The sequence below is a fragment of the Scyliorhinus canicula genome, chromosome 1 (genome assembly GCF_902713615.1).
Source record: "Scyliorhinus canicula chromosome 1, sScyCan1.1, whole genome shotgun sequence".
In the NCBI taxonomy this organism is placed as follows: domain Eukaryota; kingdom Metazoa; phylum Chordata; class Chondrichthyes; order Carcharhiniformes; family Scyliorhinidae; genus Scyliorhinus; species Scyliorhinus canicula.
The window spans coordinates 3,775,608-3,797,372 of NC_052146.1; the positions used below are offsets into that span (position 1 = coordinate 3,775,608).

Consider the following 21,765-nt stretch of genomic DNA (forward strand, 5'->3'; position numbering starts at 1 on the left):
GCGGTTACAGAGATAGGGAGGAAGTTGCAGAGATAGGGAGGGGGTGTAGGGGCTGGAGGAGGTTACAGAGATAGGGAGGGTTGTAGAGGCTGGAGGAGGTTACAGAGATAGAGAGGGGTCTAGGGGCCAAGGAGGGTTTAAAATCAAATCGACGTTGCAGTTGAATTGAATATGGGCACCGATAGCATCCAGAAAGCCAGTGAATCTGAAAAATGAAATGAAAATCGCTTATTGTCACGAGTAGGCTTCAATGAAGTTACTGTGAAAAGCCCCTAGTCGCCACATTCCGGCGCCTGTTCGGGGAGGCTGGTACGGGAATTGAACCGTGCTGCTGGCCTGCCTTGGTCTGCTTTAAAAGCCAGTGATTTAGCCCAGTGTGCGAAACCAGTCTGTAAACGGTCAAATTGTTGAGTGCTAAATTTAGAGAGATATAAACATGGCTAATTATACTTGGTACAGCCGCCACATTGTGGTCACACGCAGTCTTTAGTGTGGAGAAAGCTACATTTCACATGGCTGATTTCACTTGTTTATTTCATCGCCTGAGTCTACTGGGAGTTTGTTTATGAAAATTACTTTCTATTTGTAGAAGCAAGTGACTTTGGAAATCTCGTCCAAACTGATTCTGGCACACATTCAGCACACAGAATCCCAATGAAAACTGGGAAATTGAAATTAGGAATAACCCTGTGTACAGGAGCTGCTTGATTAAGGAACGCCAACAAGGGGAAAGTAAAGAGCAGAGATTTTCACACACTGCACTCTGCCTCAAACTAAATGTCACCTACTCTTCAATATTCAGGTGCTTATCTATATCACACTGTCTCGGTGCTAGCTATCAGATTGTACTTATTTATTTCGAAATATTATATAATTTCCTCTGTTTGTTTTGAATGCAATGGGTATTCAGATACAGAGTTTTATCCTCTTATTCTGTGTTAATTAATGATGGTATTAGAGAAACATCACCTCAGTTCAGGAAACCAAGACACAGAAGCGGTTTGAGTAGACATGAGAAATGATCGAGAGAGAAGCGACTTGTGACACTGGTTTACAGGCTCCCTAATTGTAACTACATAGCCGGACAGATTATAAAGGCAGAGACAATGGGAGCTTGTCACAAAGATACTGTGACAAACATGGGGGATTTTGCAGACACTGGGAAAATCGGATGGGCAAAGGTAGCCCAGATCAGTGTTTCTGGGACAGTTTGTTGGAACAGTAAGTCTGGAGCCACTCTGAGATCCATAGAAATCCTACAGAGCAGAAGGAGGCCATTCTGCCCATCGAGTCTGCACCAACCCTCTGAAAGAGGACTCCTAACCTAACCTACACACCTTTGGACTGTGGGAGGAAACCGGAGCACCCGGAGGAAACCCACGCACACACGGGGAGAACGTGCAGACTCCGCACAGACACTGAGGCCAGAATTGAACCTGGGTCTCTGGCGCTGTAAGGCAGCAGTGCTAACCACTGTACCACCGTGCCACATCCTACCTATTGTTATATTATTATATGAAGAACAAAGAACAATACAGCACAGGAACAGGCCCTTCGGCCCTCCAAGCCTGTACCGGTCATGATACCAATCTTTGTCAAAACCCTCAGCACTTTCGAGTGCCGTATCCCTCTATAACCATCCTATTCAAGATGCTTTTGAACGCCGTTAATGTATCTGCTTCCACAACCTCCCCTGGCAACGCGTACCAGGCACTCACCACCCTCTGCGTAAAAACCTGCCTTGGCCATCTCCTCTAAACTTTGCCCCATGGACCTTAAACCTATGCCCCATTGTGACTGACCCCTCCACCCTGGGAAAGAGTGACTGCCCATCCACTCTATCCACCACCCTCATAATCTTGTAGACTCTATCAGGTCGCCCCTCAACCTCCGGCTTTCTAATGAAAACAGTCCGAGTCTATTCAGCCTCTCCGCATAGCTAACACCCTCCAGACCAGGCAACATCCTGGTAAACCTCCTCTGCACCCTCTCCAAAGCCTCCACATCCTTCTGGTAGTGTGGCGACCAGAATTGTGCACGATATTCCAACTGCGGCCTTACCAAGGTTCCATACAACTGCAGCATGACTTGCCAGTTTTTTATACTCGAAGCCCCGTCCAGTGTAGGTCAGATAGGCTTCAGATGGTTTCACAGGTCGGCGCAACATCGAGGGCCGAAGGGCCCGTACTGCGCTGTAATGTTCTATGTTCAATGAAGGCAAGCATTCCGTCTGCTTTCTTGACTACCTTGTCCACTTTTGTTGGCACTTTCAAAGATCTGTGGACCTGAACGCCCAGATCTCTCTGACTTTCTATATTCCTAGAGTTTTACCATTTACGGTATAGTTCCCCTCTGTTAGACCTACCGAAATGCTTTACCTCACATTTGGCTGGATTAAACTCCATTTGCCATTTCTCTGCCCAAGTCTCCAACCTATCTATGTCCTGCCGTATCTTCTGACAATTCTCAACACTATCTGCCACCCCACCAACCTTGGTGTCATCCGTGAACTTACTAATCAGACCAGCTACATTTTCCTCCAAATCGTTTATGTATACTACAAACAACAGAGGCCCCAGCAGTGATCCCTGTGGAACACCACTAGTCACAACCTTCCATTCAGAAAAACACCCTTCTACTGCTACCCTTTGCCTTCTGTGACCGAGTCAGTTCTGTATCCATCTTACCACCTCATCTCTGATCCCGTGTGACTTCACCTTTTGTACCAGTCTGCCATGAGGCACCTTATCAAAGGCCTTACTGAAGTCCATGTAAACAACATCCACTGCCCTACCTGCATCAAATATCTTTGTCACCTCCTCAAAAAACTTGTTCAAGTTAGTGAGGCACATCCTCCCCTTATATTATGTATTATATTATATATTATTCCTGGCACTGAGCAATGAGATAGGACTAATTGATGATCCAGTAAAAGGGCACCACAATATGACTGAATTTTTTATTCAGTTTGAGGGAGAGAAGAATGGTTCCAAGACTAGTATTTAAACCATAGAACCCCTACAGTGCAGGAGGAGGCCATTCGGCCCATCGAGTCCGCACCGACCCTCCAAAATTCCCTAGATTCTGGAAAGTTTCCATTAGATTGGAAACTAGCGAATGTAACTCCTTTATTTAAAAAGAAACAGAAAGCAGGAAACTATCAACCAGTTAGCCTAACACCTGACACAGGGAAAAAGCTCGGAGCCATTATTAAAGATGCTGCAGCAGGGCACTTGGAAACATTCGCGGTAATCAGACAAATTCAACATGGTTTTGTGAAAGCGGAATCATGCTTAAACAATTCATTGGAGTTCTTTGAAAAGGAGACACATATGCTATTGAAAGAGGAGAACTGGTGGATGCACTGTACTTAGATTTCCAGAAGGCCTGTGATAAGGTGCCACAATAAAGGTTATTGCAATAATAATAATAATAATCTTTATTTGCGCCACAAGTAGGCTTACATTAACACTGCAATGAAGTTACTGTGAAAATCCCCTAGTCGCCACATTCCGGCGCCTGTTCGGGTACAGAGGGCGAATTCAGAATGTCCAATTCACCGAACAGCACAATATAAGCTCATGGTGCAGGGGGTAACATATTGGCATGGATTGAAGATTGGCTCGCTAACAGGAAACAGATTTTCCATAAATTGCTCATTTCCTGGCTGGCAGAGTGATGAGTGGTACGGCACAGGGGTCAGTGCTGGGGCCTCAACTTTATACAATTGATATAAATGACTTGGGTGACGGGACTGAAGACACGGTTGCTAAATTTGTTCACGACAAAGATAGTTAGGAATGTAAATTGTGAAGAGTCCGTAAGGAGACTACAAAGGGGCATGGACGGGTTAAGTGAGTGGGTAAAAATCTGGCAAACGGAGCATAACGTGGGAAAATATGAAACTCTCCATTTTTGCAAGAAGAATAAAAATATCCTTCTTATCTAAATGGTGAGAGATTGCGGAGATCTGCGGGGCAGAGGGATCTGGGTGCAGAGGGATCTGGGTGTCCGAGAGCATGAATCACAAAAGGCTGGTGTACAGGGACAGCGAATGATTAGAATTGAATATTATGGTTTATTGGAACGGGAACTGAATACAGAAGTAGGCAGGTTAGGTTTCAGTTGTACAGGGCCCCTGTGAAGCCAAATCTGGACAGCATTGTTCTACTTATTTCAGGATTTAAGGATGCATTAGAAACAGTTCCGAGAAGGTTTACTAGACTAAAACCAGGAATAGTCAGGTAACCTTATGAGGAAAGGTTGGAGAGTTTAGGTTTGTATCCGCTGGAGTTTAGCAGAGTGAGAGGCAACTTGATCGAAACCTTTAAGATCCTGAGGGGTGTTGACAGGGAGGATGTAGAGAGAATAATATTAATAATAATAAAAATCGCTTATTGTCACGAGTAGGCTTCAATGAAGTTACTGTGAAAAGCCCCTAGTCGCCACATTCCGGCACCTGTTCGGGGAGGCTGGCACGGGAATTGAACCCGCGCTGCTGCATTGTTCTGCATTACAAGCCAGCTATTTAGCCCACTGTGCTAAACCAGCCCCTCGCACGAATGTTTCCTCCTGTCGGAGAATCTAGAACTCGGGGTCACTGTTTAAAAAGGAGTTTGAAGACGGAAATGAGGAGAATTCATTTTTCTCAGAGAGCCACGAGACTCTGCAACTCTCTTCCTCAAAAGGCAGTGGCAGCCGAGTCTTTGAATATTTTTAAGCCAGAACTAGTTAGATTCTTGAAAAACACGGGGGTGAAAGGTTATCGAAATGTTGGGTTGAGGTTACAATCAGATCAGCCATGCTCGAATGGCCTCCTCCTCTTCCTATCAGATATCTGTCTTTGTGTTGTTAACTGAAGGATAAACATTAGCCACTGGATTCTGGGGAGAGAACGCCCTTGACCGTCTCGAAGATTGTGGCCACAACGTCCTTTATATTCACCGCAGAAAAGTCCCAAATTAACGTCCCAACTGGAAGACTGTATCGCCAACCATGCAGCCTGCCGTCAGCACTGCGCCGGCGTGCACCGTCAACCGTGCAGCATTCCCATCAGCACTGCGCTGGCGTGTACTGTCAACCGTGCAGCATTCCCATCAGCACTGCGCTGGCTTGTACCGTCAACCGTGCAGCATTCCCGTCAGCACTGCGCCGGCGTGCACCGCCAACCGTGCAGCATTCCGTCAGCACTGCGCCGGCGTGCACCGCCAACCGTGCAGCATTCCGTCAGCACTGCGCCGGCGTGCACCGCCAACCGTGCAGCATTCCGTCAGCACAGCACCGGCGTGCACCGCCAACCATGCAGCATTCCGTCAGCACTGCGCTGGCTTGCACCGTCAACCATGCAGCATTCCGTCAGCACTGCGCTGGCTTGCACCGTCAACCATGCAGCATTCCGTCAGCACTGCGCCGGCGTGCACCGCCAACCGTGCAGCATTCCGTCAGCACTGCGCCGGCGTGCACCGCCAACCATGCAGCATTCCGTCAGCACTGCGCTGGCTTGCACCGTCAACCATGCAGCATTCCGTCAGCACTGCGCTGGCGTGCACCGTCAACCATGCAGCATTCCGTCAGCACTGCGCCGGCGTGCACCGCCAACCGTGCAGCATTCCGTCAGCACAGCACCGGCGTGCACCGCCAACCGTGCAGCATTCCGTCAGCACTGCGCCGGCGTGCACCGCCAACCGTGCAGCATTCCGTCAGCACTGCGCTGGCGTGTACCGCCAACCGTGCAGCATTCTGTCAGCACTGTGCTGGCGTGTACCGCCAACCGTGCAGCATTCCGTCAGCACTGCGCTGGCGTGCACCGCCAACCATGCAGCACTCCGTCAGCACGGCGCTGGCGTGTACCATCAACCGTGCAGCATTCCGTTAGCAATGCACCGGCGTGTACCGCCAACCGTGCAGCATTCCGTCAGCACTGCGCCGGCGTGTACCCCCAACCGTGCAGCATTCCGTCAGCAATGCACCGGCGTGTACCGCCAACCGTGCAGCATTCCGTTAGCAATGCACCGGCGTGGACCCCCAACCGTGCAGCACTCCGTCAGCACTGCGCCGGCGTGTACCCCCAACCGTGCAGCATTCCGTCAGCACTGTGCCGGCGTGTACCGCCAACCGTGCAGCGCTCCGTCAGCACTGCGCCGGCGTGTACCGCCAACCGTGCAGCATTCTGTCAGCACTGCGCCGGCGTGTACCCCCAACCGTGCAGCATTCCGTCAGCACTGTGCCGGCGTGTACCGCCAACCGTGCAGCGCTCCGTCAGCACTGCGCCGGCGTGTACCGCCAACCGTGCAGCATTCTGTCAGCACTGCGCCGGCGTGTACCGCCAACCGTGCAGCATTCTGTCAGCACTGCGCCGGCGTGTCCGGGCAGGAGTAAGATTCATATCCGTGGCCTTACTGGCTTGTTTACTCACAGTCACCCCCTTTGTTACCCTATCTCTTACCTGGAAACAAACTTGTTCTGCGTTACACAACAGCAAACAAAGTAACTCACTGGATGGGGAAAGCGCTTGGGCAGGTCTGGAGGTTATGCTGAGATGTTACCGAACTGCGAGTTGCTGCACTTCTTGCTGATATCACCAAATGACAGGATGATTTCAGCCACAGATCTGCTAAACATGGTGCCAGCTTTTCTCACAGACAGCCGGTGAAGGAGCCTCCCTTTATGGAGCTAGTTACACTGATCAGAAAGCAGCATTGATTTCACTTACCAATATCCGGCATGTTCTCTGTTTTTTCTGCACCTCCGCATCAGCAGGCTCACATTCCTTCCTTTTCTTGTTGTACGCAGGCTCCTGTGAAGAGAAAGGCACGGTCTGAGTGATGTGTCCACACCCTCAATGCTGCCTTTGGCCCTGGGAAGTTCTCAAGTGAAGGTCACATCAGCCCAGATGTGTAAGAGAGCGAAGGGCTGTGATCTGTGGGTGACAGCGTGTAATGAAGATAATGACCAAGACAAGCTTTCCCCACGCTGCTACAGTGTGATGATCATCAGGATTGCTAATATGACCTTTACTAATGATGGAGACTGCTTGAAAAAATATATTTGGCCAAATATCAGTCTCAAGCGAATGCATAATTTACAACATATAAAACAAGCTGTGGTCAAAGCATCAAGTTTTCCTCTCCAAGATTCAATGAAATTAATCTAAGCTAGAGTTAGTTAGGAACAAAGAAGAAGTTGTGTTGTTGAAAAAGGGTCAGAGTGAAGAACCGAAGACCGAGACTCTGTCTTCGTAAAAGGAATGAAGTTCATGTTAGTTCATGATAGTCAATAGACTATCTACTAATATCCACTGTAAGCCCACTGACTCCCACAGCTATCTGGGCTACAGCTCTTCGCAACCTACACCCTGTAAGGACTTTCTCTCATTAGCTGTTTAGCACAGGGCTAAATCGCTGGCTTTGAAAGCAGACCAAGGCAGGCCAGCAGCACAGTTCGATTCCCCGAACAGGCGCCGGAATGTGGCAACTAGGGGCTTTTCACAGTAACTTCATTTGAAGCCTACTTGTGACAATAAGCGATTTTCATTCATTAATTTCAACTCCTTCGCCTCCGTCACATTTGTTCAGACGATGCCACTTTCCAAAATGGTGCTTCGAAAAGGTGTTCCTTCTTCCTCAACCGTGATTTCCCACCTACAGTTGTTGACAGGGCCCTCAACAGTCTGCGGTCCATCTCCCGCGCCACTACCCTCCACTCCCTCCCAGAACAAGGATAGAGTCCCCCTCGTTCTCACATTTCATCCCACCAGCCTCCGTATGCAAAGCATAATCCTCCGCCATTTTCACCAACTCCCGCGTGATGCCACCACCAAACACATCTTCCCTTCACTCCCTCTGTCAGCATTCCGCAGAGACCGTTCCCTCCGAGACAATCTAGTCCACTCCTCCACCATACCCAGTACCTCTCCCATCACCCATGGCACCTTCCCATGTAATCACAGAAGGTGTAACACCTGCCCCTTTACCTCTTCCATGTTTAACATTCCAGTCCCAAAACACTCATTCCAGGTTAAGCAGTGTTTCACTTGCATCTCTTCCAATCTGGTCTATTGCATTCGCTGCTCCCAATGTGGTCTCCTCTATATCAGAGAGACCAAACACAGACTGAGTGATCGCTTTGCTGAGCATCTTCGGTCTGTGCGCATTCAGGACCCTGACCTTCCTGTTGCTTGCCATTTTAACAAAAGACCCTGCTCCCATGCCCACATGTCTGTTCTTGGCCTGCTGCAATGTCCCAGTGAAGCTCAACACAAACTGGAGGAACAACATCTCATCTTTCGGTTAGGCACACTACAGCCTTCTGGCCTGAACATCGAATTCAACAACTTCAGATGATCAGCCCCACCTCGACCCATTTGTTTTCATTTCATTTTAACTGTCTTTTACCATTTCTTTCTTTCTTGTCCTTCTTAATATATATTTAATCCCCCTATTTTATCCACCTTTCCTGCACCTTTCTCCTCTTTGCTTCCCCCTTCCCCTCCCCCCACACCTACAGTTCATCCTCTGATGTTAGTTTCCCTGCTGTTTGGCCTCTCACACCCTTTGTTCTCTCTGGGGGCTGCCATTAACACTCTGTCCCCTTGGTATCTGGGGTCATTAGCACCCGGTTTCCCTGGGTTTCTGTGGCTATGACTCATCTTCCATTCTCGCTCCACAGTATAAATATTTCCCACTTTCTCTGTCTGTTAGCTTTGACAAAGAGACATCGGACTCGAAACGTTAGCTCTTTTCTCTCCCTACAGATGCTGTCAGACTTGCTGAGATTTTCCAGCATTTTCTCTTTCGTTTCAGATTCCAGCATCCGCTGTAATTTGCTTTTATTTAATGAAGTTCATGTAAGAGTAGAGGAGGGGTGGGCACAGATATTGGATCAGATAAAAAGAGAACGGACTCGCTGCTCACTGGGTTAGCATCGCTAAAAGAAGATTGCAAATATTACACCCCTGTTCAAAACAGAGGAATGAGGTAAACCTGGTAACTCTGGGCCAGTCTGTCAGGAACCTACAGGACATCACTGCCAAGAGAAAAGTCAATTCTCACGGAGAATTATGGGTTAATGAAGAATATCATTGAAAAGTCAGCACCAATTAAGAGCCCATGGTGTTGAGGGTAAGATCCTGGCATGGATAGAGAACTGGCTGACTGGCAGAAGGCTGGTTTAGCACACTGGGCTAAATCGCTGGCTTTTAAAGCAGAACAAGGCCAGCAGCACGGGTTCAATTCCCGTACCGGCCTCCCCGGACAGGCGCTGGAATGTGGCGACTAGGGGCTTTTCACAGTAACTTCATTGAAGCCGACTCGTGGAAATAAGTGATTATTATTATTATTATTAATAAAGGGGTCTTTTTGGATTGGATTGGATTGGATTGGATTTGTTTATTGTCACGTGTACCGAGGTACAGTGAAAAGTATTTTTCTGCAAGCAGCTCAACAGATCATTCAGTACATGGGAAGAAAAGGGAATTAAACAATTCAAGAAAATACATGAGAATACATAATAGGGAAACACAATATATACATAATAGGGCAACACATTCAGGATGGCAGCCGGTGACTAGTGGTGTGCCTCAGGGGTCGGTGCTGGGACAACTTTTCACAATAATAATCTTTATTGTCACAAACAGGCTTACATTAACACCACAATGAAGTTACTGTGCAAAGCCCCTAGTCGCCACATTCCGGCGCCTGTTCGGATACACAGAGGGAGAATTCAGAATGTCCAAATTACCCAACAGCACATCTTTCAGGACCATAAGGCCATAAGGCATAGGAGCAGAATTAGGCCACTCGGCCCATCGAGTCTGCTCCGCCATTCAATCATGGCTGATATTTTCTCATCCCCATTCTCCTGCTTTCTCACCATAACCCCTAATCCCCTTATTAATCAAGAACCTATCTATCTCTGTCTTAAAGACACTCAGTGATTTGGCCTCCACAGCCTTCTGCGGCAAAGAGTTCCACAGATTCACCACCCTCTGGCTGAAGAAATTCCTCCTTATTTCTGTTTTAAAGGATCGTCCCTTTAGTCTGAGATGGTGTCGTCTGGTTCTAGTTTTTCTTACAAGTGGAAACATCCTCTCCACGTCCACTCTATCCAGGCCTCACAGTATCCTGTAAGTTTCAATAAGATCCCCCCTCACCCTTCTAAAGTCCAACAAGTACAGACCCAGAGTCCTCAACCGTTCCTCATACGACAAGTTCTTCATTCCAGGGATCATTCTTGTGAACCTCCTCTGGACCCTTTCCAAAGCCAGCACATCCGTCCTTAGATACAGGGCCCAAAACTGCTCACAGACTGGATTGAAAGAGCGGATCGACAGAGCGGATCGACAGAGCGGATCGAGAAAGCGGATCGACAGAGCGGATCGACGGAGCGGATCGACGGAGCGGATCGACGGAGCGGATCGACGGAGCGGATCGACGGAGCGGATCGACAGAGCGGATCGACAGAGCGGATCGACAGAGCGGATCGACAGAGCGGATCGACAGAGCGGATCGACAGAGCGGATCGACAGAGAGGATCGACAGAGCGGATCGACGGAGCGGATCGACGGAGCGGATCGACGGAGCGGATCGACGGAGCGGATCGACGGAGCGGATCGACGGAGCGGATCGAGAGAGCGGATCGAGAGAGAGGATCGAGAGAGCGGATCGACGGAGCGGATCGACGGAGCGGATCGACGGAGCGGATCGACAGAGCGGATCGACGGAGCGGATCGACGGAGCGGATCGACAGAGCGGATCGACAGAGCGGATCGACAGAGCGGATCGAGAGGGATCGACGGAGCGGATCGACGGAGCGGATCGACAGAGCGGATCGACAGAGCGGATCGACAGAGCGGATCGAGAGGGATCGACGGAGCGGATCGACGGAGCGGATCGACAGAGCGGATCGGCAGAGCGGATCGACGGAGCGGTTCGACAGAGCGGATCGACGGAGCGGATCGACGGAGTGGATCGACAGAGCGGATCAACAGAGCGGATCGACGGAGCGGATCGACAGAGCGGATCGACAGAGCGGATCGACAGAGCAGATCGACAGAGCGGATCGACAGAGCGGATCGACAGAGCGGATCGAGAGAGCGGATCGACAGAGCGGATCGACAGAGAGGATCGACAGAGCGGATCGACAGAGCGGATCGACAGAGCGGATCGACAGAGCGGATCGACAGAGCGGATCGAGAGAGCGGATCGACGGGATGGAGCGGATCGACAGAGCGGATCGAGAGAGCGGATCGACAGAGCGGATCGACAGAGCGGATCGACAGAGCGGATCGACAGAGCGGATCGACGGAGCGGATCGACAGAGCGGATCGACAGAGCGGATCGACAGAGCGGATCGACGGAGCGGATCGACGGAGCGGATCGACAGAGCGGATCGACGGAGCGGATCGACGGAGCGGATCGACAGAGCGGATCGACAGAGCGGATCGACAGAGCGGATCAACGGAGCGGATCGACAGAGCGGATTGACGGAGCGGATCGACAGAGCGGATCGACAGAGCGGATCGAGAGAGAGGATCGACAGAGCGGATCGACGGAGCGGATCGACAGAGAGGATCGACAGAGCGGACCGACAGAGAGGATCGACGGAGCGGATCGAGAGAGTGGATCGACAGACCGGATCGACAGAGAGGATCGACAGAGCGGATCGACAGAGCGGATCGACAGAGCGGATCGACAGAGCGGATCGAGAGAGCGGATCGAGAGCGGATCGACAGAGCGGATCGACAGAGCGGATCGACAGAGCGGATCGAGAGCGGATCGACGGAGCGGATCGACAGAGCGGATCGACGGAGCGGATCGACAGAGCGGATCGACAGAGCGGATCGACGGAGCGGATCGACAGAGCGGATCGAGAGAGCGGATCGAGAGAGAGGGTCGAGAGAGCGGATCGACAGAGCGGATCGACAGAGCGGATCGAGAGAGCGGATCGACAGAGCGGATCGACACAGCGGATCGACAGAGCGGACCGACAGAGCGGATCGACAGAGCGGATCGACGGAGCGGATCGAGAGAGCGGATCGCTGGAGCGGATCGACAGAGCGGATCGAGGGAGCGGATCGACAGAGCGGATCGTCGGAGCGGATCGACGGAGCGGATCGACAGAGCGGATCGACAGAGCGGATCGACAGTGCGGATCGACAGAGCGGATCGACGGAGCGGATCGACGGAGCGGATCGACAGAGCGGATCGACAGAGCGGATCGACGGAGCGGATCGACGGAGCGGATCGACGGAGCGGATCGACAGAGCGGATCGACAGAGCGGATCGACGGAGCGGATCGAGAGAGCGGATCGCTGGAGCGGATCGACAGAGCGGATCGAGAGAGCGGATCGACAGAGCGGATCGACAGAGCGGATCGAGAGAGCGGATCGAGAGAGCGGATCGAGAGAGCGGATCGACAGAGCGGATCGACAGAGCGGATCGACGGAGTGGATCGACGGAGCGGATCGACAGAGCGGATCGACGGAGCGGATCGACGGAGCGGATCGACGGAGCGGATCGACGGAGAGGATCGAGAGAGCGGATCGACGGAGCGGATCGAGAGAGCGGATCGACAGAGCGGATCGACAGAGCGGATCGACAGAGCGGATCGACAGAGCGGATCGAGAGAGCGGATCGACGAAGCGGATCGACAGAGCGGATCGAGAGAGCGGATCGACGAAGCGGATCGACAGAGCGGATCGACAGAGCGGATCGACAGAGCGGATCGACAGAGCGGATCGACAGAGCGGATCGACAGAGCGGATCGAGAGCGGATCGAGAGAGCGGATCGACAGAGCGGATCGACAGAGCGGATCGAGAGCGGATCGACAGAGCGGATCGACGGAGCGGATCGACGGAGCGGATCGACGGAGCGGATCGACAGAGCGGATCGAGAGAGCGGATCGACAGAGCGGATCGACAGAGCGGATCGACAGAGCGGATCGACAGAGCGGAGCGACAGAGCGGATCGAGAGCGGATCGACAGAGCGGATCGACAGAGCGGATCGACAGAGCTGAGCGACAGAGCGGATCGACAGAGCGGATCGACAGAGCGGATCGACAGAGCGGATCGACAGAGAGGATCGACAGAGCGGATCGAGAGAGCGGATCGACAGAGTGGATCGACAGAGCGGATCGAAAGAGCGGATCGACAGAGTAGATCGACGGAGCGGATCGACAGAGCGGATCGACAGAGCGGAGTGACAGAGCGGATCGAGAGCGGATCGACAGAGCGGATCGACAGAGCGGATCGAGAGCGGATCGACGGAGCCTATCGACAGAGCGGATCGACAGAGCGGATCGACAGAGCGGATCGAGAGCGGATCGACAGAGCGGGTCGAGGGAGCGGATCGAGGGAGCGGATCGAGGGAGCGGATCGACAGAGCGGATCGACAGAGCGGATCGACAGAGCGGATCGACAGAGCGGATCGACAGAGCGGATCGAGAGAGCGGATCGACAGAGCGGATCGAGAGAGCGGATCGACAGAGCGGATCGACAGAGCGGATCGACAGAGCGGATCGACAGAGCGGATCGAGAGAACGGATCGACAGAGCGGATCGACAGAGCGGATCGACGGAGCGGATCGACGGAGCGGATCGACGGAGCGGATCGACGGAGCGGATCGACGGAGCGGATCGACGGAGCGGATCGACGGAGCGGATCGACGGAGCGGATCGACGGAGCGGATCGACGGAGCGGATCGACGGAGCGGATAGACGGAGCGGATCGACAGAGTGGACCGACAGAGCGGATCGACAGAGCGGTTCGACAGAGCGGATCGACGGAGCGGATCGAGGGAGCGGATCGACGGAGCGGATCGACAGAGCGGACCGACAGAGAGGATCGAGAGCGGATCGACGGAGCGGATCGAGAGAGCGGATCGACAGAGCGGATCGACAAAGCGGATCGACAGAGCGGATCGAGAGAGCGGATCGACAGAGCGGATCGACAGAGCGGATCGACACAGCTGATCGAAAGCTTGGAGGAAACCCACACAGACACGGTGAGAAAGTGCAAACCCCAAACAGACAGTCCCCCGAGGTTGGAATTGGACCCGGGTCCCTGGCTCTGTGAGGCAGCAGTGCTAACCACTGTGCCCAAATGCCACCCATAGTAACCTATAGAGTTCTAACAGAATTAGACAGGGTCGATTCAGAAAGAATGTTCCTGATGGTGGGGGAGTCCAGAACTCGGGGTTATAGTTTGAGGATAAGGGATAAACCTTTTAGGACTGAGGTGAGGAGAAAGTTCTTCACCCAGAGAGTGGGGAATCTGTGGAATTCACTCCCACAGAAAGTAGTTGAGGCCAAAACCTTGTGTAATTTCAGGAAAGAATTAGGTACAGCTCTTGGGGATAAAGGGATTCAGGGATATGAAAAATGAAAATCGCTTATTGTCACGAGTAGGCTTCAATGAAGTTACTGTGAAAAGCCCCTAGTCGCCACATTCCGGCGCCTGTCCGGGGAGGCTGGTACGGGAATTGAACCGTGCTGATGGCCTGTTTGGTCTGCTTTAAAAGCCAGTGCTTTAGCTCAGTGAGCTAAACCAGCCCCTGAGCTAAACCATCCCCTGATCAGGAAATTGAACTTGATGATCAGCCATGATCATAATGAATGTTCCGTGGTGTTTCCAACGTGGAAACACATTTGCATGTCACTAATATTCATTGGATCTTCGGAACTAGGAGCAGAAGTCGACAATGTAGCCCTTTCCGCCTGCTCCGCCATTCAATCAGATCCTGGCTGATCTATTCCTGGTCTCACATCCACCTCCCCACCTGTTCCCAATATCCCTTTAACCCATTTTTTATCAGAAATATATCTACCTCCTTCTTGAAACCATTTAATGACTCAGACTCCACCGCACTATGGGGCAACAAGTTCCACAAATTCCCCACCCTCTGCGAGAAGTAGTTCCTCCTCATCTCAGTTCCAAATCTACCGCCTCTCAGCTCTATCCGTGACCTCTCGTTCTAGATTGCCCCACAAGGGGGAGCATTTAATCTACGTTTACTTTATCAATCCCTCTTAGTATTTTATGCGCCTCAATCAGATCCCCTCTCATCCTTCTAAACTCCAGCGAGTATGAACCCAAACTGTTTAATCTCTCCTCAGACACCAAGCCTTTCATCCCCGGAATCAATCTGGTGAATCTCCTCTGAGTGGGTCGATGCAGACTCGATGGGCTCCTTCCGCATTGTCTGTTCTATGTTCTATTAATCCCCCTAATTATAGAATCCCCTACAACTACCACTTGTCTCCCCCCCCCCCCCCGCTTGAATGGCCTCCTATCACGGTGCAGTGGTAGTGGTCGGCTAGCTCATCCTCCCTACAGCCCTTTTCCTCATCCAGGCAGGGAGCAAGTTCCTCGTACCTGTTGGACAAGGTCAGGAGCCGAGGCTTCTCCATTCCTGAATTCAGGATCCCTCTACCTGCCTCACTCGCAGTCACACCCTGCTGTCCCTGACCACTGACCTTAATCTACGGGGTGTGACCTCCTCCTGTAACAAAGCGTCCCGGTAACTCTCCCCCCCCCCTCCCGGATGAGCCGCAGTGTCTGAAACTCTGAGCTCCGATGCTCCGCCCTCCCAGTCCGATCCCTGGAGACTTACCCTGTGTCTCACTGGGCTAAATCGCTGGCTTTGAAAGCAGACCAAGGCAGGCCAGCAGCACGGTTCGATTCCCGTAACAGCCTCCCTGAACAGGTGCCGGAATGTGGCAACTAGGGGCTTTGGGGGGGGGGGGGGGGCAAAGGGCAGCTTTGATGGAGACTCAGGACAGTCAGGAGCGAGTCGGTGGCGGAGGTGGGGGAAAGGGGGAAACAGCCAAGATCAGAAAATCAGGGCCGAAAGGGTATCAAATAGATACATCCGAAAGGGTGGCAAATAGATACATAGAAGACAGGAGCAGGAGGAGGCCTTTTGGCCCTTCGAGCCTGCTCCGCCATTCATCACGATCATGGCTGATCATCCAACTCAATAGCCGAATCCTGCTTTCTCCCCATAGCCTTTGATCCCATTCTCCCCCAAGTGCTATATCCATAGTGTCCTGGTCCCTGGTGCTGTGAAGCAACAGTGTTAACCACTGTGCGGCCCCTCTGTGGGCTGATCTCAGGGTGTGTGGCTTGTGAAATCCATACAGGCTTCATCTCCCACATTTCAGTTATCCCCACCGAGAGTGACCTCAAACAATCTCCGTTACAATGTTGGGAAGAGAGGGGATTGAACCTGCAGACTGCCGAGTGTAACGTGAATATTCAACAACAGAAAAAACACAGCATTGTTTCTTCCACAATAAAGAAATGTCCCTGACTCCTCTGTAACCATCAATGCGCCAGCCACATTTAGCTCTCTGACTCAGCTCGTCTCAACAACTAACCATGACGCACACATTAATAAAATTAAATCAATATAATGTGCAACACTCACAACTGGCATTTAAATTTGGAAAATACCCATCGCTTCAGTGTCCTCAATAAATCTTACGTTAATTGTGAGGCTTCTATTTTACTGTCCGTTTTCGTATTGTTCATGATCAAAGTATTTTGATGTGCGAGTTTACTTTGCTTTCTTACTCTCTGAGTGGTTTGTCCCAATTTAAATATTTTCCAGCAGCAAGCTATTGGGGAATTTAAAAATGAAAGATGATTATTTATCAATACACATTTGCCCTTTTACGATACCAGACCTGAACCCAGCATTTGTTGTAATTTCCAATGGCCCTTGAGAAAATTCTCACTGAGTAGAGGCGACAGTGTTGAGAGAAAGCTCAGATACACGAACACAATCAAAAAACAGCTTCTTCCCCGCTGTTCCCAGCCTCCTGAATGACCCTCTTATGGACTGACCTGATCTCTTCACACATCTTCTCTACTTATCACACTTGGCAAGCTTCCCCCGATGCCGGTGTCTCTGTATTTACAGCGTGTATTTACCATATGTCCTATGTTTTTCATGTATGGAACGATCTGGACTGTACGCAGAACAATACTTTTCACTGGACCTCGGTACACGTGTCAATAAAACAAATCCAATCCAAAAAAACCAAGATTCCCGTTTACCGTGGTTGCTCTCAATGCTAAAGGCACCAAGAAAGACCCCGGTACACATGCCCGAAACAAGACTCTGGCCGGGATTCTCTGAAATCCCGGCCAAGTGTTGACGCCGGCGTAAACACGGAGTGGTGTACGCAGGCAACAAAGGGCCTCCTGGCCCAGCAATTCACCGGTCTTCAGGGGGCTAGCATGGCGCCAGGGGGCTAGCATGCTGCCAGGGGGCTAGCATGGCACCAACGGGGGCTAGCATGGCGCCACTGGGCTAGCATGGCGCCAGGGGGCTAGCATGGCACCAGGGGGCTAGCATGGTGCCGGGGGGCTAGCATGGCACCAACGGGGGCTAGCATGGCACCAACGGGGGCCAGCATGGCGCCAGGGGGCTAGCATGGCACCAATGGGGGCTAGCATGGCACCAACGGGGGCTAGCATGGCACCAACGGGGGCTAGCATGGCACCAGGGGGATGGCATGGCACCAGGGGGCTGGCATGGTGCCAGGGGGCTAGCATGGTGCCGGGGGCTAGCATGGCACCAGGGGGCTAGCATGGCGCCAGGGGGCTAGCATGGTGCCAGGGGGCTAGCATGGTGCCAGGGGGCTAGCATGGTGCCAGGGGGCTAGCATGGCACCAACGGGGGCTAGCATGGCACCAGGGGGCTAGCATGGCACCAGGGGGCTAGCATGGCACCAGGGGATAGCATGGCACCAGGGGGCTAGCATGGCACCAGGGGGCTAGCTTGGCGCCAGGGGGTTAGCATGGTGCCAGGGGACTAGCATGGTGCCAGGGGGCTAGCATGGCACCAGGGGGCTAGCATGGTACCAGGGGGCTAGCATGGCGCCAGGGGGCTAGCATGGCGCCAGGGGGCTAGCATGGCGCCAGGGGGCTAGCATGGCGCCAGGGGGCTAGCATGGCACCAGGGGGCTAGCATGGCGCCGGGGGGTTAGCATGGTGCCAATGGGCTAGCATGGCGCCAGGGGATAGCATGGCACCAACGGGGGCTAGCATGGTGCCAGGGGGCTAGCATGGCACCAGGGGGCTAGCATGGCAACAACGGGGGCTAGCATGGCGCCAGGGGGCTAGCATGGTGCCAAGGGGCTAGCATGGCGCCAGGGGGCTAGCATGGTGCCAACGGGGGCTAGCATGGCGCCAGGGGGCTTGCATGGCACCAACAGGGGCTAGCATGGCGCCAGGGGGCTAGCATGGTGCCAAGGGGCTAGCATGGCGCCAGGGGGCTAGCATGGTGCCAAGGGGCTAGCATGGCACCAGGGGCTAGCATGGTGCCAGGGGGCTAGCATGGCGCCAGGGGGCTAGCATGGTGCCGAGGGGCTAGCATGGCGCCAGGGGGCTAGCATGGCGCCAGGGGGCTAGCATGGCGCCAGTGGGCTTGCATGGTGCCAACGGGGGCTAGCATGGCGCCAGGGGGCTAGCATGGTGCCAAGGGGCTAGCATGGCGCCAGGGGGCTAGCATGGTGCCAAGGGGCTAGCATGGCGCCAGGGGGCTAGCATGGTGCCAACGGGGGCTAGCATGGCGCCAGGGGGCTTGCATGGCACCAACAGGGGCTAGCATGGCGCGAGGGGGCTAGCATGGCGCCAGGGGGCTAGCATGGTGCCAGGGGGCTAGCATAGCGCCAGGGGGCTAGCATAGCGCCAGGGGGCTAGCATGGCGCCAAGGGGCTAGCATGGTGCCGGGGGGCTAGCATAGCGCCAACGGGGGCTAGCATGGCACCAACGGGGGCTAGCATGGCACCAGGGGGCTAGCATGGCACCAGGGGGCTAGCACGGCACCAGGGGGCTAGCATGGCACCAGGGCACTAGCATGGCGCCAGGGGACTAGCATGGTGCCAGGGGGCTAGCATGGTGCCGGGGGGCTAGCATAGCGCCAACGGGGGCTAGCATGGTGCCAGGGGGCTAGCATGGTGCCAGGGGGCTAGCATGGCGCCAGGGGGCTAGCATGGCGCCAGGGGGCTAGCATAGCGCCAGGGGGCTAGCATGGCGCCAGGGGGCTAGCATGGTGCCAAGGGGCTAGCATGGTGCCGGGGGGCTAGCATAGCGCCAACGGGGGCTAGCATGGCGCCAGGGGGCTAGCATGGCACCAACGGGGTATAGCATGGTGCCAGGGGGCTAGCATGGCGCCAGGGGGCTAGCATGGCACCAGGGGGCTAGCATGGGGCCGGGGGGGCTAGCATGGCACCAACGGGGGCTAGCATGGCGCCAGGGGGCTAGCATGGTGCCAGGGGGCTAGCATGGCACCAGGGGGCTAGCATGGCACCAACGGGGGCTAGCATGGCACCAGGGGGCTAGCATGGCGCCGGGGGGCTAGCGTGGTGCCAGGGGGCTAGCATGGCACCAACGGGGGCTAGCATGGTGCCAGGGGGGCTAGCATGGCACCAGGGGGCTAGCATGGCACCAACGGGGGCTAGCATGGCGCCAACGGGGGCTAGCATGGCGCCATTGGGCTAGCATGGCACCAGGGGGCTAGCATGGCGCCAGGGGGCTAGCATGGCGCCAACGGGGGCTAGCATGGCACCAACGGGGGCTAGCATGGCGCCAGGGGGGTAGCATGGCACCAGGGGGGTAGCATGGCACCAGGGGGCTAGCATGGCGCCAACGGGGGCTTGCATGGTGCCAGGGGGCTAGCATGGCACCAGGGGGCTAGCATGGCACCAACGGGGGCTAGCATGGTGCCAGGGGGCTAGCATGGCGCCAGGGGGCTAGCATGGCACCAACGGGAGCTAGCATGGCGCCAGGGGGCTAGCATGGCGCCAGGGGGCTAGCATGGTGCCAGGGGGCTAGCATGGCGCCGGGGGGCTAGCATGGTGCCGGGGGGCTAGCATGGTGCCAGGGGGCTAGCATGGTGCCAGGGGGCTAGCATGGCGCCAGGGGGCTAGCATGGCACCAGGGGGCTAGCATGGCGCCAGGGGGCTAGCATGGCGCCAGGGGGCTAGCATGGTGCCAGGGGGCTAGCATGGCGCCGGGGGCTAGCATGACACCAACGGGAGCTAGCATGGCACCAGGGGGCTAGCATGGCACCAGGGGGCTAGCATGGCACCAACGGGGGCTAGCATGGCACCAGGGGGCTAGCATGGTGCCAGGGGGCTAGCATGGTGCCAATGGGGGCTGCATGGCACCAGGGGGCTAGCATGGCACCAGGGGGCTAGCATGGCACCAACGGGGGCTAGCATGGTGCCAGGCGGCTAGCATGGCGCCAGGGGGCTAGCATGGCACCAACAGGAGCTAGCATGGCGCCAGGGGGCTAGCATGGCGCCAGGGGGCTAGCATGGTGCCAGGGGGCTAGCATGGTGCCGGGGGGCTAGCATGGTGCCAGGGGGCTAGCATGGTGCCAGGGGGCTAGCATGGGGCCAGGGGGCTAGCATGGCACCAGGGGGCTAGCATGGCACCAGGGGGCTAGCATGGCACCAGGGGGCTAGCATGGCGCCAGGGGGCTAGCATGGCGCCAGGGGGCTAGCATGGTGCCAGGGGGCTAGCATGGCGCCAGGGGGCTAGCATGGCACCAACGGGAGCTAGCATGGCACCAGGGGGCTAGCATGGCACCAGGGGGCTAGCATGGCGCCAGGGGGCTAGCATGGTGCCAGGGGGCTAGCATGGTGCCAATGGGAGCTAGCATGGCACCAGGGGGCTAGCATGGCACCAGGGGGCTAGCATGGCACCAGGGGGCTAGCATGGCGCCAGGGGGCTAGCATGGCACCAGGGGGCTAGCATGGCAACAGGGGGGTAGCATGGCGCCAGGGGGCTAGCATGGCGCCAACGGGGGCTAGCATGGTGCCAGGGGGCTAGCATTGCGCCAGGGGGCTAGCATGGCGCCAGGGGGCTAGCATGGCGCCAACAGGGGCTAGCATGGTGCCAGGGGGCTAGCATGGCACCAGGGGGCTAGCATGGCACCAGGGGGGTAGCATGGCGCCAGGGGGCTAGCATGGAGCCAACGGGGGCTAGCATGGTGCCAGGGGGCTAGCATGGCGCCAGGGGGCTAGCATGGCGCCAGGGGGCTAGCATGGCGCCAACGGGGGCTAGCATGGTGCCAGGGGGCTAGCATGGCACCAGGGGGCTAGCATGGCACCAGGGGGCTAGCATGGCACCAACGGGAGCTAGCATGGCGCCAGGGGGCTAGCATGGCGCCAACGGGGGCTAGCATGGTGCCAGGGGGCTAGCATGGCGCCAGGGGGCTAGCATGGCGCCAGGGGGCTAGCATGGCGCCAACGGGGGCTAGCATGGTGCCAGGGGGCTAGCATGGCACCAGGGGGCTAGCATGGCACCAGGGGGCTAGCATGGCGCCAACGGGGGCTAGCATGGCGCCAGGGGGCTAGCATGGCACCAACGGGGTATAGCATGGTGCCAGGGGGCTAGCATGGCGCCAGGGGGCTAGCATGGCACCAGGGGGCTAGCATGGGGCCAGGGGGCTAGCATGGCACCAACGGGGGCTAGCATGGCGCCAGGGGGCTAGCATGGTGCCAGGGGGCTAGCATGGCACCAGGGGGCTAGCATGGCACCAACGGGGGCTAGCATGGCACCAGGGGGCTAGCATGGCGCCGGGGGGCTAGCGTGGTGCCAGGGGGCTAGCATGGCACCAACGGGGGCTAGCATGGCGCCAACGGGGGCTAGAATGGCACCAGGGGGCTAGCATGGCACCAACGGGGGCTAGCATGGCGCCAACGGGGGCTAGCATGGCGCCATTGGGCTAGCATGGCACCAGGGGGCTAG

The 21,765-nt window shown here is 55.2% G+C and overlaps 1 protein-coding gene across 1 annotated transcript in view; it reads right to left on the reverse strand.

Moving 5' to 3' along the window:
• The window catches only part of rimbp2 (RIMS binding protein 2), a 458,956-nt gene that overhangs the window by 211,762 nt on the left and 225,429 nt on the right, over positions 1–21,765 (reverse strand). Inside the window, exon 2 of the mRNA XM_038817813.1 lies at positions 6,713–6,796. Within this exon, the coding sequence (XP_038673741.1) occupies positions 6,713–6,796 (84 nt within the window). The remainder of the gene's footprint in view (positions 1–6,712; positions 6,797–21,765) is intronic.